Source organism: Schistocerca piceifrons, chromosome X, assembly GCF_021461385.2.
Source record: "Schistocerca piceifrons isolate TAMUIC-IGC-003096 chromosome X, iqSchPice1.1, whole genome shotgun sequence".
Classification (NCBI taxonomy): domain Eukaryota; kingdom Metazoa; phylum Arthropoda; class Insecta; order Orthoptera; family Acrididae; genus Schistocerca; species Schistocerca piceifrons.
In genome coordinates, this window is record NC_060149.1 from 211,908,283 (window position 1) to 211,924,666 (window position 16,384).

Consider the following 16,384-nt stretch of genomic DNA (forward strand, 5'->3'; position numbering starts at 1 on the left):
AGCAGTGGGTGTTCGTTGTGGAAAGTTACGTGAAAACAAAATCGTGGAAACGGTGTGGTCGATTGTTTGCTGAGAAGTTTAATGGTTTCGTAGTCCTCATAGTCTTCAAGAACTGCAGCATAACATTTCGGATCAGACTACACAATTCCAGCCGTCCAGCTTCGATCCGCCCTCAGGTACTTGCTGACCAGGGCCTACTTATAATTTGTTACGGCTGTACTGGCGTACAATAAAATAAAATCATGCTAACATGATTATCAGTTTCATAAGGCACCACCTCCAGTATATAATGAGTACAGTTAAGCAGAAAAGACTAAATGCTATAAACAAGCCGTTATACCATTTTATCGAGTATTCATCTTAAATTAAATTTTGCTGTAGTACTGTTAATCAGTAAGACTTCATAATAGCAGATTCAAGTGGAAGATGCAATCCTCGTTAGTACTTACACGCCCAGCTGCGAGTTAACAGTTCAGAAACGAATTTTGTCTGCTGAGCTGAGCGAGCGAGCGAGTTCAGGACTACCTTCGTGAAGTACGCGCCGCGGCCTGTCTATCTCGTGGGCCTCGGCATCAGTTGATGCTTCCGGTCACGGCACCAGTCCAAACTCAGCGGTTTATTTGCTGTGGTAACTGCAGCCTACACGTTGAACGGCAATTCTCTAGTCTTGCTGCAGCTTCTTTCTGACAAATGGTGCGGATGACAGAATGTTCTTGGATAGTAAGCGTAGATATGAACATGTTACACGTTATCAACAATATGTGAGGAACGCTCTGACGTGAAAGTGGTGGAGGCATCTGTCGAAACAGACAGGCGGGACTCGGCGCCCAGACCATTCTCGATTCTGTCTGGAAGCACGCCATCACCGACTGTGGTAGCACGATACCACGTTTCGGCTGATATAGTTCAAATAGCTCTGAGCACTATGGGACTTAACATCGAGGTCATCAGCCCCTAGAACTTAGAACTACTTAAACCTAACCAACCTAAGGGCATCACACACATCCACGCCCAAGGCAGGATTCGAACCTGCGACCGTAGCGGTCGCGCGGTTCCAGACTCAAGTGCCTAGAACCGATGGTCCTCACCGGCCGGCTTCGGCTGGTAACCCGAGAACATTTTATCAACGAAATTTGCGAGAAATTTTGCATTTCCATGTTGCTTGCTGTCTGAATCAAGTCTTTCTAGTCACCACCACAACGCTGGTGCACTCCTACGGATTTGTTCCTAAAACCTGACTGCAAGTTCCGCAACGTTCATTCGGTTCTACTCCTGACTCATAGGACTTCAAAATGTGTTCATTACAAACTCAAGAGCAGAAATTGAAAACTGTCAAGTTCCTTTTTTTCATAAAACACATTTTCAGTACTACTCTGTTCTCTGTACTCTTCTGCATATCCCTGGATTTGATCATGGTGAGAGTCTTTCAAACAAGCGTTAGCAGATGGCGCAAGCTCTATGTACCGAGCAGTGCTTCCCTTTGGGGTTCTGAGGCCTCCTCCATTTAACGTGGGATGATTTGAAGAAATAACATAAAAGTTTGGTGAGTGGACACTGCTTTTTGAACTGCGACGGAGATTTTATAATACTAGAAAAACGGATAAAAGTAATCAAGGACCTTGTTCCGAAGATTTACACAAGGATATTGAGTCAGCTAGAGCCGCAAACCTATTCCATATGAATCTAATACATACAACCTACCTCTTTGCTTTCACAGATGTAGCTGCAACAGTGTTTTCAATGCAAGCGTGTAAGATATCCAAATGCAGTATGATCAAAGAGTGTCATACTCATCAATTTCAAATAGCATTTAAAATTTCGTACTCTGAAACACAAGAATGGAAACATGTCAGTCTATTAAAAAGAGGAAGGACCATGGTTGATTTATGTCATGCTGTACTTCATGTGAAAGAGCAGCCATGTTTGGCAGTTGCAAAGCAGGAAGAACTGTTGACCATTTGCCATTTCTTCCTCGAAAGCTCCATGTGTTTTACAATAACCTTTGCACAATCTGATCGTAAGTATGGTGTACGAAACACATGTCAATAATGAGATTTTTTCCTCGAATTTAATTTTGTTATTCACGTGTCATATATATAAAAGATACGAGAAATGTTTTTATCGACTTCTGTTCTACTGAGTAAAATATTACCGCTTTATTTCTGTAAGTGTATTATCAGAAATAAAACGTAGTTCCACATTATTAATTGTAATTGAAACAAAAACTTTCGTATTTACGTAGAAAAAGTCGTTTTCTCTTATAGCACTTAGAACGTTCTTAATAAATTATCTATTTTATAATTAGTCTCACTATTGTTTTCAGTCAGGAGGTGGGCAGCATAATTCTGTGGCATTGGAATACCTTCCCAGTTTCTTGGATATGTAAGATACGTACTAAGATAGATACATTGTCTCTTCGTTCTTTTGACAAATGCGCGATTTGGCACTTAGAACCTCGTCAATTTCCACTCTTCAGTTGCTTTTCTTATCACTTAATTAAGATGCTGACGCACGCAATTCTGAAATAATGGACACCATGCTTTCGATTAAATAATTGTCGATGCACATTTTATAAATTCATGTTCATTTATGTAAAGTGGCAAACACATAAATGCCACAAAAGACGAAGTTAGGTTAAGTCACATGACGTAAGGCTGCCACTCATTCAAATAGTAGACCCCATATTCGTCTGTTAAAAAACTTCATGCCGCCTAGTCTTGATTATAAATAGAAGACTTTGTCGAGTGCTTCATTTTCTAAAACAACATCCTAAACGTGTTAACATTCCGTGAGTTGAGATTATCGACTCCCTATCTCGACCAATTAATTTATTTATGTGCAGAAACTCGCAGGGAAGAGAGCTATCAAAGTGCCCTTCTGCCGCCTGCAAGAACTCTCGGCGCAAGGTCGTACCGCTGCTCAACAGGTTTTATAGCCTTTCTCCCAAGGTGGTATGTCAGGCATGGTGAAAGCTACCACTCTACGATAATCGTCAGAATTCTTCGAAGTAAATCAAGAAAGAAAGTCTAAATTAACGTCACATCACACTCCACGGGCGACGAAGCTCTTTTAATGGCGGCGTAAATCCTACAATAACAATATTCGTGGTCACATTGTGTAGTCGATCATAAACGATCTTAGAGATATTCTTTCCAGTGAGATCGGTAGTAACCGTGATGTATCACTCATCATATATACATATGTTTTAGCCAAACGACTTCGAACTCGTCTAACAGCTACTAACGGAGCTGTTACTACCTGTTGCTGTGTTTCAGTATAAATAAGTTACATGAATAGCAACAGCAAAGAATAACTTCGGTCAAGACCGTACATAGCTCAGGTAAAATTCTCTTAAACTAACGCTAAAATTGGTCGATTATACAATACGTAGCGTCCTTCCATCGTGATTGCAATGCGAATGATATCTCCAGTAATGTTAAGCTCTTAATACGCACACAGTAAACAATTAGCTAAGTGGATATGTACCTATGTTCAGAAATTAAGCATAACCAGTAGAAGAAACATGCAGAATGGTTCAAAGAAATTGACTGGTACAATTCCTTCGTTATGTTTTTTTTACGCTTAAGAAGTCTACTGTTCAGGTTATAATGCTGAACTACCACTATACATAATATCACTACGTCTCCCCCATTCCATATTGTAACGAACGAAGCATTTGTTTTTAGTAGTGCACGAAGAAAGTCTGAAACCTGGCCTGTCCGTTTCCTTCGCCAGCGATCATCTGACGGAAGTGCATGCAGCACCAGCAGTAGCGAATATGTGACACAAGATTGAATCATTTAGAATACTCTGCGCTAACAACGGTGATTCCTTCGAGATCAAAAAATCTGTGAGTTCTTGTTCCCAGCAGTGAACACTCCAACAAAGTAAGTGCAATAATTTGCAATATCCCTGTACTTAATTTTCATCAATTGATTCCCGTGCCACACTGTTCGAATCACGACTAATTACATGTCACTGAATAGTTTATCAGTCAAGTTTTTGTATCATTTTCCAGTATTTATTTCTCTTATCATAAAGCAATATCACAGCCAACTTTCTTTCCCTATGTTGTCAAACTCAAGTGGTTAATGTGACATAGGTTTAGCTACTTAATTGCACGGTTGTAGTAGGCCCTCCCTTAGGCGGTTCCAGTGCTGATGGTGAATGAGATTTTGATCACCATAATGTGGTCATTATTTCATGGAGAGAGATCGTGAGGCAGTTTTGATGGTAATCAGAGTTCCGCAGCCCCTTGGATTCTAATCTAGAAGATCAGGCTGTGTTACGTCGCTATGTTTCAGTTTCTCTTGCCTCTGCCATTCTGATCAACATCGCATACCTCATGCACTCATCACAACTATATATTCTAAACATCTACACTAAAGAAAATCAGTTACGTCTATTTTATGGGAAATTGCCAGCGTGTGCAAACAAAATAGAAGACCTCCAGCTACGCTGCTGAATCACCTCCTCAAGTGTCGAGGGCAACTCTGTCGCATGCCTGACACTTAATTACTCAATAGCGGACTTCCGAGCAGCGAGTTTGCTCTTTTCTCTATTGATCTTCATTCAACTGAAAACCGGGAAGCGACAGAGTGTTTCAAAATATCATTTTGTTAGAGGGACAGTTTGCGTTTCCCCAGCATTATTTTGAAACGGATTTAACATAGCACTCTCTCTTACCAGTCAAGCAACATGCATATCCTGACTATCCTGATAGTTACGAAATACAGACCTGTGTTGTTAACAAAAAAAAAGAAGGAAACAGTTTAAACATTTCCTTAGCAACTACTTTAAGATTTGCTAGGCCTTGACTTAGACTCACAATCAATCCACACTCCTCGCCAGCACTTAATAATTACGAAGAAATAGGTTCTGTTGACGGGCTGTGAGGTTCTTGTTCACCTTCTACGGAAGTTCCACTTGTTCGAAAGACCACTATTATTTCACTTTAAATATTTTGTATTTTCCTTCAACTGCTGGGATGCTGTTCTAGCTGCCTATTATCTATCGGTCTCCATCTAGTCCTATTCGGAAACAGATAGATTTAAATCGACGCCCGGAAATCGTTGTTTAGTGTATCCATACTTTCCCTACATCGTTACAGTCAAATGCTACCAAATTTCTTTAAAGATCCCAGGAACGATGCCTTCCCGCATTCATAGCTAGATGAGCTAACATTGCATCAAGAATGATGACGAAATATGCAGTAACGTTCCTCAGAACTGAAGCTAGGAATGAGGGGGATTCATTACAGGAAATAATGTATCTACTGGCTCAGTTTCATCGTTCGTGCTACTGTCGGCACAGGAAGTGTAGCGTTAATAACGATAGATTGCAGAAAGAATACTGTGCTTGTAATGTAAACAAAATCAAACATTAAATCTTCATTTGTTTGTTTCTGAGGATTTTCTGAACGCAGGACTTCGTTTACAGCTTTCAATTATCTCACGAGCTTGCCATTTGTCAGGTGTCTATTGGGAACAGTATCTGATGGGCATTGTGCACAAGCCAGCATATATATTATAACCGACAACTGAATTAGCGAAATGATTGGCTATCAACCAACAGGACATCTTACATTATGATCCAAGATATGACCATGTTCAGCTGGTTCTTAGTTTTCGTACTCCAATATCGTTCATAAAAAGTGTAGACCTGGTTTCTCGGCCTGTTGTATGATCAGTACATTCAAAGTGTACTGATTTCAAACGATTCGTTTGGAACTTTCAGCAGTAAATTTCACACAACATCACTGAAGTCCTTTACATTTCACTACTAGCACGTAACGTGAACGCAGTATTACTTCAAGTAGATGAATTTTGTGAAATGCAACATCCCAAATAGCGCCAATGGTTGCAGGGACCTTTTCAAGTCTCAACACGTGTGATGCATATATCCAGACCGAAGTGACAAATCGAAATTTGTACCAAGGCTAGGATTCGAACCCATGTCTTTTGCTCACTAAGGCAGATGCGCTAACCACTACGCCACCCTGGCACAGTGACTTTGCACAACTGCACGGGCGACTCTAGCACGCCTCCCTCCTTGTCCAAATTCCCATTCACGCCTCAGCTCACCTGGTATTCCGTCAAAACTCGAACATCCGAATGTATAGATACATCACAAATGTTTAAGACATGAAAAGTCTCTGAGACCATATAGTTCCATTTCATTAAGGTACCTATGCCCGAGTTTCAGGCAGGATCTCAGATTTCTTTCGATGCTAAGGTGCTGTTCCTGTGGTATTGATAGATACGATGCCACAGCGTAGGTACAAGTTCTTCGGTTGGCACTACGAGAGCGGAAGATCCACACCGATGACAGCGCCCTCAAGCCGGCGCTGTGCAGCTCTACGAGCGGCGCTCCAGATTCACCCCATTTTGATCACGAGCAGACGACCTAGCAAGATTGTTCCTATTGCATAGTGGGTGAGCCACTACAGATTTTGCCTTTGTAACTTCTAGTCGATGTTAGCTTTGATTGATGTACGGCTTCGCACCTATGTGCTCATCTCAGCCAAAGTTAAGTAACAATTTAAGTACTCATATTCTTCCTACAGTAAAGCATCTCCGGCGGTACTTCGCTAAGAATACCGCCCTTCGATTGTAGCTTTCGTCATTAATCGAAGTGTTAGGGTTTTGCAGGTGCCAGCCAGCCAGCCAGCCAGCCAGCAGCAGCAGCGGTCCCAGCCAGCGGCAGCAGCAGCAGCGGTTCCAGCCAGCAGCAGCGGTTCCAGCCAGCAGCAGCAGCAGCGTTCCTGCCAGCCAGCCAGCGTTCCTGCCAGCCAGCCAGCGTTCCAGCCAGTCAGCGTTCCTGCCAGCCAGCCAGCCAGCCAGCCAGCCAGAGTTCCTGCCTTGCGGTCCCCCCCGCCAGCGGCGGCAGAATGGGGCTTCAGCCCCAGTCGGTTTTTCATCGGTCCTCGTCTGCCTTCCTCTGTGTTTCGTCCGCCTTGTAAGTCCCTTGTTCTCTTCTGTCATTTTTATCCTGTCCTGTGCCTTTTTTCCCTCCCATAATGTCGCATCCCACCACGACTACTACTGCCACCACTACCGCCATAGTCTACACGTCCCCATCCGCCGCCACCACCCCAATCAAGTGGTGTGCCCAATCTCCCACCCCCTCATTCCATCCCCCCGCTCCTCACTCTGTCTTCTTCTTCGCTTTTTGTCGCCCCTTCCCCAGCTCCTTCCTCCTGCACCTCCTCCTCTGACCCCTTCCCTCCACTCCCTCCCTCTGCTCCTTCCGTTTCTGCGGCCCCTGCTAGAGTGGTGGCCTGGAGGGCCACGGCCCGCGCCCTGCTCTCGCTTTCACTGTCATCGTCATCCTCATCATCGCCATCGCCTTCACCATCGCCATCTCCAGTGCCAGCTCCAGCGTCCACATCGGGACCTGCCACTTCCCGCCATCTTCCCATTGCACCTGTCCCCCACTCATCCTCTCACCCTTCTGTCGCCATCAAACGCCCCAGTGGCACCCCTGCCTCCTCTGCTCCTAAAAAGACCCAGCCCCTTCCTCCTCCCCCCCCCCCAGGATGCCATGGATGTCTCCCTGCCTGCCCCTGCTCCCTCCTCCTCCTCCCCATCCTCCTACAGATACCTCCTCTCCTGTCCTGATCCCTCCCTCCTTGAGGCCTGTAACCTCACTCTCTTCTTCCACCAACACTTTCCCAGTGCCCCCATCTCCCTCTTCACTCCTCACCGTGACTCCGTCCTCATCTCCTTCCCCAGCCCTACCCTTCACACTGACATCCTTTACCGCATCCCCATCACCCGCTTTGGCCCCAATGCCTCCCTCACCCCTGCACATTCCCCGTCTCCCTCCCACCAACCCCAACCCCCGGGTCGCCCGCCGACCCTCACCGCAATGATCACTCGGCTTAGTCCCATGATCACAGAGGAGGAGATGTTGGCAGAGCTCAAGGCGCATCCCTCGTTGGAAGTATGGGCGGTCCGCCGCATTTTCAACTCAGCCGGCCCCACCCACCTTATGCGGGTTTTTTTCGGAACACGCCCCCTCCATTGACCATCTCCTGAAGGAGGGTGCCCTCCTCTTCAACCAATGCTACACCGTCGACCCCTCCCGTTCCCCTCCTCAATCCCTCTGCTGGCAGAGGTGTCTGCACTATAACGCGCATACAACATCTGAGTGCCGCGAGACCCCCATCTGCCTGCACTGTAAACAAGCGCATTCCCTCCGGCAGTGAGCCAACCTCCAGTCCCCTCCCTCCTGCAACACCTGTAATCTCCCACATCCCACGTACTCCCAAAAATGTAAGGCCCGACCCCCTCCCACCACTCCTGAACTCACTGTCCCTGTCCGCCCTCTGGATGCCCCCACCCCTCCTGGCAATTCCTTTCGTCCCCGCCCCCCAACGCTGAGGACATCATCAGGTTCCTCACCATCGTTCTCCAAAATGTCCACCCTTTCCAGTGCCCTCACACGCTCCAGCAGATATCCCTCGCCGCCCATTCCATCATCCACCTCAAAATGTACGCCACCTACTCCCACAACCAGGCCCATTTTACCTTCTCCCATCTTGACACCCTTGTCTAAATCCCTGTCATGGCACGACAGCACCGTATCCTGTTCAACAACATCCGTTCCCTTTCCGCCAACAAGAACCTCTTCATGCACACTCTCACCACCCACAGTGTGGATGCCTTCCTCCTCAATGAAACCTTTCTTCAGCCCCACCACACCATACACACCTCGCCCTACCTCTTTCACCGCTTCGATAATCCCTTCCTGATAGCGCATGGCGGAGTTGCCATTGGTCACCACTGCCAGATCCCAGTTTGGCTCCAACCTGTCCTTCCCAACCCCACAGAACACCTGATCCTCAGTCTCTTCTTCTCTGGCCTTACCATCACCTGCGCCACCATCTATGTCCGCCCTCATGCCCCTATTCCTTTTGACTTCCTCTCCCACATTGACCGTACCTTCTCCTCCTACGTGATCGCCGCCGACCTCAACATCCATAGTCATTCTGCTACCCAGTTACGGCAGTAGCATTGGTTCCTCTCCTCCCTCCAAGGTGACCTCATCCCCATTCCCCAGCACACCTGCCCTGAATCCAACTCCACTCCTGATGTCATCCTCTCCTCCCCTAACCTCCTTGGCCGCATAGTGGTGGATGTCCTGGACCCCATTGGTAGTGACCATCTCCCTGTCCTCCTCACTGTTTCAGATGGTCGTCGCCCCCGCCCCGACCCTCATAATGAACCTCCCCTGAAGTACGTCCATGATTATTCCCGTGCCAACTGGAATGCCTACCGGGATACCCTATCTACCCAGGTCAATGGCCACCCCTTCACCTACCGCCACCCTGATGATATTACCCTTGCCGCCTCCTTTCTCCAGCAGACCTTGTCTGAGGCCATGGAGGCCCACGTCCCTTCTGTCGCCATCCACCCCCACCGTCCTACCTTACCCCCACAGGCCATCCTCCTCCTCTGTGAATCCCGCCATCTCTACCATTCCTTCCTCCACACGTGTGACCCAGACACACTACGACGCCACCGGCAACTCCAGCGACACATCCGAAACTTGCTCGCAGCTAAGAAACGCCGGGACTGGCGACAGACATGCACCCGTTTAAGTGCTACACTTCCTATAAACTCGTCCAAGTTCTGGTCAGCCTTCCGCCGCCTTACCGGATCTAAACCTCCCCCCTACTATCTTCTCCTTCATGATAGTTAACCCTTCCCTGACAACCTTAGTAAGGCCAATCACTTTGCCTCCTACCTCTCCAATGTCTTTACCATTCCCGACGATCCACAGTTCGATTATTCCCTCTTCCCAGATGTCCGTGATCGAACTGACACCTCTGTCCCTCCCCTCGCACCTGGTTTCCAGTACTTGGACAACATTGCACACACCGGACTCAATGCCCCTATCACTACACAGGATCTCATCGCTACACTCTGCACGAAACGCAATACCACTCCTGATCACGATCATGTCAGCTATCGCCACCTTCGTGAAGCTCCTGCTTCTTTCCTCTCCACCCTGGCCAGGCTCTATAATGTAGTCCTGTCCACCGGCTACTACCCCGACCTGTGGAAAACCTCCCGTATCCTGATGTTCGATAAACCCGGTAAACCGCCGTCTGCTGTCTCCTCCTACTGCCCCATCAGCCTTACATCGGTCTTCAGCAAGGTCCTGGAATCGATCCTAACCCAACGCATCCACCAGCATCTCCGCCAACACCACATCCTTCCCATTACCCAGTGTGGCTTTCGGCCGTCCTTCTCTTCCGATGACCTTCTCCTTCACCTCATTCATCTCCTCTCCTCCCGTCACTCCGCTATCTTCCTCTCCCTTGACCTTGAACGAGCCTATGACTGTGTGTGGCATTCCGGTCTCCTCTTCAAGCTCCAAACCTTCGCCCTTCCCATTAACTATGTCCGTCTGATCGGCTCCTTTCTTTCCCAACGTCCTTCCTACATCAGCATCAATAACACGGATTACTACACCTTTTTCCCCTCCGCCAGTGTGCCCCAAGGTTCTGTCCTCTCCCCTCTTCTGTACCTTTTGTATATGGCAGACATGCTGCCACCTTCATCCCCCATCCACCTTCTCCAGTACGCCAATGACCAACACATTCTCCAATCCCATCTTGACCAGTTCACCACTAGGTGCAACCAGTGGTTGCTTAAGGTCAATCCTTCCAAAACCCAGATGATCATTGTACGCAAAACCACCCCTTCCTTCCTCCTCCTCGATTTCTATATCACCATCTATGGCCGTCCTATCGCCCTCAACCTCACCCTCAAGTACCTTGGCGTCACCCTCGACAGTGGCCTCTCCTGGACCCCCCACCTCTGGACAGTCCAAGCCAAGGCATGCTCCCGACTCCGTCTCCTCAAGCTCCTTTCTGGCCATACATGGGGTCTGGACCTTTCCACCATCCTCCATACCTATAAATCCCTCCCTATAAATCCTATCCTTTGTTGTGCCCACCCTGCCTGGATCTCCGCTCCCCCTACCCTTTACAAATCCCTTCAGATCTTAGAACGCCATGCTCTTCGCTTCACCTATAGCATCCGTCTCCCCTCCCCCACACGGATCCTGTACGACCTTATTCCGTTCCCCCACCTCCTCCTTTTCGTTGAATGGATACGGATCCTCTACACCTCCCGTAAATTCGATCCTCCTCACCCGCTGGTCTCTCCCACCCTCTCCCGCACCCATCCACTGTTGCGCCTGTATTTCCACGTCCCATCTGCTCTCCATCTCTCCACTCTCCATACCCTCTCCCAAGGTGGCTTCCGCCAGCTCCCCCTCTCTGATGATGCCCTCCTCTCCTTCATCTACCCCTCGTACCAACTTTGATCCTCCCTCCCTCTTCCTGTGTTTGTTCCTATGGGCACCCTCTCTCCCTTCTCTCCCCCTTCCCTCCCTCCTCCCTTTCTCTCCACTCCTCCCCTGGGCTTCCCCTACCCCCATACCTCCATTCCTCCTACCATCTAATCTGCCATTGGCATCTTTGCTCTCCCCTCTCCCTTCCCTGCCCCCTTCTTCCCCTCTTGGCGGGTCCCCGGACTCGTACACGTTACGTGGACATTCGCGCGCTGGAGATCATCGCCTAGTCTTTGTGTGTGGCGTCGTGTTCGTGCTCAAGTGTTCCAGTGGTTATTCGTTTGTGCTCCAACGTTCGCGTGTGCCATCTATCATCTCTGTGCGTGTCCACGTCCCTGAACATTCTTATCTTGGACTCTGCGCCCGTGAACGGCTCCGTGTGTTTTAATTTTGTATGTCTACTTCTGTATATCCACCCTTTCCGTTCTACGATTGTCCTCTTTTGTATCTTTAGTTTTATCTGTGGCCGAAGAGCGGCGTAATATGCCGCTGCTGGCCTACCTGTATCAGGTGTGAAATTAACAATAAAGGAAAAAAACTACAGTAAAGGTGCTTTAAATTTACACGCAGTACCAAAGTACTTCACCTTTCCCTGTTCATACTGGCGTCCTTGACTCTCGGCCTATTTTACAGAAGTAGTTCACAGGAGCAGATCCACACGCCTCCTATCCAGGCGAGATACAAAAAAGTTCCAATTCAGTTGAAGAGCCTCTGCAATGCTATTCGAGATTAGGGGAAATACCAAGTGGGCTCAGGAGTGAATGGGAGAGACCACTATGCGTGATTGGCATAGTGGTCTGCTTAGTGACCAGGAAACTTGGTTTCGAATTCCGGCCTTGGTACAAATTTTCTGTCATAACTGTCTGCATATATACATCACTATTAATTTCGCTTAATTATATACTGTCGGTAACTGCTGATTAAGTGAGGAAATGGAATGCAATTTATTACAAATATTGAGTAGTACATGCTAAATCTGGTTACGTTAACCGAATAGGTTTTGTTCTTATAGTTTTTTGTAGAATATACTCTGTTCTAAAAGACAGTGGAAGAACATCTTAAATATTAATGAAAACACATCATATCCCTGTCAGGTACTATTTTGCCAGTAAGTTGAAATGAAGCCGGTATCTGTAAGTTATATGCATAGTTTCTTTGTGTGTAGCTCGCAAAAAAAAAAAAAAAATTCCTTTACAATACCGATACTTCAATAGCTAAGGATCAAAGGCCAGTAAGAGGAAAAAAATAGAAGTTGTGAATAGAATGAAAGTTCGGTGAGAACGAAGAAATTTGCTGTCAGCGATTGGAATATTCTAGAGTGATAATAATTTACTCATTCCTCATTTTCACACACGATTGAGAATAAAACTATTCTTTACAGACGCATATTTTTGCGTTAATAGAAAGCTAAATGAAAACCTACGTACATTATAAAGTTTTCTAGTAAAGGTCATAGCTCCACACTTCTCGGTCAATTCAATTTTACTGGTCTATCTCTGAAATCAATTTCTGTTCCCAAAACGTAAGCCTGAAAACATTCAGGTCTGCAATTAGTCTGTGATGTTGACAGTCGGTATAGTTTGTAATTTGAGGATTCCGATAATATAATAACAAGAAGTACACAAATGTATCTGACACAGAATACGGGATATATTATAAAATAATACCTGAAAATAGAAAGAAAAGGGGAAAGAATTTCCCAGAGACCAACGCCTATTCACGGCTATGGACTCGACTTTTTCATGAAATAGTTGTGTATGTAAACTCACATAGATCCTCGAAGAACCTGGTGTCGTTAATCGAAAGGGTCCTGGCTTCTTCCGAAATCTTTTCCAGATCTTCTCGTACCAGAGTCGACGCGTTCCAAAGCTGCAGTTTCTGATACAACTCGGAAAGACCCGGAGAGCCCGCTGCTTCTGAAATCAGACATTTTAATCAGTATCACATGCACTGTCACGTGAAAAGGAAAACGATAACATAAAGCAAAACTCCTTAGAGTTTCCCTTTTTGTTTAATTTATTCTATGATTCTTTGTTATTCACTTTCTGCACAACTTCTGCTTAAAAATTTTCAATCACATTGCACGCAACATAGCTAAGAGAGCTTTTAAAACTGTAAGCAGCATTAGTACTTACGTAGCTTATAAAACATAAAATGATACAATTTGAAAACAGTCTATTCATTTACTTTTCGTAATCTCCCTTCTCACAAAAGATATCTTTGGACTGCTACAATGATCCATCTGTGTCTTACCTAATGGTTCATGAAATGTTATGTAGAAACATTAAGAGCCATTCCAGGAAAAGAATGGCTAAATGGTGTGGCTCAGAAGAACGAAGAACAGGAAAAGAAGAAGGAGGCATAAGAAATGATTTTACTACGGAATAGTTTTTCGGTCTCTCAGGGCAAAGGGATATGTGTCATCCTGACTGATATTTCCATTTCAAATAATTATTATCCTAAGGAACATCGCCTCTGTAACCAGATCGGTACTCTAGAGGCACGGCATTCCACCAAAAGGCTTCCAGATCGATTCTTGGCGTTGGAGGGACTCTCATCACCAGCATTTGACCAGTCGAAGAGACATGGGTGGTGGTGTCCAGCCACTTATCACCAGTCTGTGTGCAGATGTGTGATAAATCCTAACCCCCTTCTTTGTTAATCATGAATTAAGAACACATTTTCCTATCACATAGTATATTCCGCTCTATAGCATAAGAGCCAGAGAGCTGACTGTCCCTTCTGATTGACGGATCACTATCAACCTTACCCACTCCCTCTGCAAGACGCTGCAGTAGATTTCAATATAACTTGAATATTGGTCCATAGTCTTGTCTTCAGGATCTGGTGTTCACCAGCTCCCCTATTCTTCTTGTCGGCCAAAATGTGCTAGCAAAAATCATCCGCTTTCAGGATTTAAACCAGCCGCCTCCCGTCAGTCACTAGCATTAACAATATTTCATAGCCTCAGTGAGAGTCGGGCGATTCAGCACGTATTCCGGAAAACTTTTTATCTGATGAGCGGCATTTGCATTTGCCTTTCTTAAGAACCCCACAGTTGTTGCGACCATTCCTCACTAATCTCTCACAAACTGTGAAGCTGAACAGAAATCCAAGCTATTCCCGTCACACTTTTTGTTTATACCCTGTTCAGAAGCCTACTGAGGAAATTCTATATGTAGTTGAAGAACCGTAAGATGTTATAAGCGACATCGATTGTTATAACAAGGCACGTTTGTCCAGCAAGGTAACGTGTGGAAGGGTTTCTTTTCATATTCTCAAACCACATTAAACTATCCATGCAAACATGCTACTGATGGATACTAATAGCCCCCTATACGGAAAAAAAATTGTGGATATAACAATTAACTGATCGGTAGATCTCGAATGTAATTACTAGATGTAACTTACTGCCCTTTCTGAATCGGATGGTTGTAGTTTAATGGAAGTCATTGCATGCTTGGCATGGAAATTGCCTCTGCTTTTTTGTTACAACCAGCAAGGGTACTTATTTGCGCTGTCGTACTTCTATCACATCTCAGCGCAGTACTTATTCATTTAATAGAGCAAGAGCCGGACGCGTACTTAAGATAATATTGCCGTTTTATAATTTCTAGTCGATACTTCCGTACGAACTGAAGAAGCCGTTCACAACGACTTTAAAATATAATTTCTTTGATACAGTCACGAGCTTCTACCTCAGATAAAGGTGTGATAGTACTTACCAGTAAACTCCCGATTCCTTCAAGAATCTAACTCCCATGTATAAAATGCTTGAAAAGTCTGATTCCTTCACAAATGAGTTAACTCTAGAAACTTGATTTTTTTCTGGAGGATGGAAAGTCTTTATTTATGTGGCAATGCTCTTAGATGATTTTTTAATGATTTTAGGTGCAAGATTTGTACAAAAATATGTGCCCATTTTCAAGATATAAGTTTCACACTTGGCTTCATTTTATTGACTACAATGAGTAGTTACGAAATATTCTCTATTGTAATAAAGAGTAAAATGATCATGCAAAAATTGCCATGAAAAATAACAATACTGACTAATACAGTGGTACATAACAAACCAACCACATCCATGTATTCTGGTGGTCACGAGCTGCTACATTGACTTGCTGATATTTTCGTAATGATGACCAACGGTTGGCAACACTTCAGCATGATGAAAAGGTTGAACATACACAAATGTGTGCCTCGGGTTTATATTGGGAGAAAATACTTCTGTTGCAGCTAAGACACAGTAGAAATTGATGTATGGTATTGTAACCAGAGCGTCTGAAAGGTTTAATGTGTTACATAAGCGAGAAAAAGTTTAAGGAAGGTTTGAAATTGTACTTAAAGTATGTTGGAAGTCGCAAAGTGCTCTCATTATCAAACACTGGACGAATATAGTCTGGGTAATTTGCGCTCCATTTGGATGAAAAGCTGGTTTCTCACGCATCTCAATGTTTATGACTCATATCTCGTGAAATGTATATCGTAAGATGAAATAATGTTGCAGATGAATTCAATGATATATGTACGGGTAGACATTGTCTGCAAAGTGTGTTGTGAATAGAATTATTAGTAAAGAAGTAATGAATTAAAACGTCATGTCTGACGCTGAAATTTCACTGAGCTCCATATTAAGCAGAATCCAGCTTTTCACGCATCTAAGTGTCTATGACATCGTATCTCTTCAATTACAAGTCGTACTATGATATAATTTTGCAGGTACATTCAGCGTTATGTGGATACTGTCTGAAAACTGTGGCGAGAGTGGAGAAGGTAGTACAGAAGTGATAAATTAAAACCATCGTGTCTCATGGTCAAGTTTTACAGCGCGAACCGCAAAAATATAATAAGCAATAAACATTTTTTCTTCCGTCATTTTGTGGAGGCGTCAGAGAGGAAAAGATCCATAAAAGTTTGAAATTGTGTGTGCTATCATTCTCAGATACTGGATGAATGAAGTTTGGGTATTTAGGTATCAGTTACATAGCCACAAGACAAATACACGGTTTCTAACTAC

The 16,384-nt window shown here is 45.1% G+C and overlaps 1 protein-coding gene across 1 annotated transcript in view; it reads right to left on the minus strand.

Annotated features, from left to right (window-relative positions):
• Positions 1-16,384, minus strand: part of LOC124722024 (serine proteinase stubble-like) — a 364,352-nt gene that overhangs the window by 224,261 nt on the left and 123,707 nt on the right. The window contains exon 3 of the mRNA XM_047247205.1: positions 13,137-13,283. Coding sequence (XP_047103161.1) covers positions 13,137-13,283 — 147 coding nt within the window. The remainder of the gene's footprint in view (positions 1-13,136; positions 13,284-16,384) is intronic.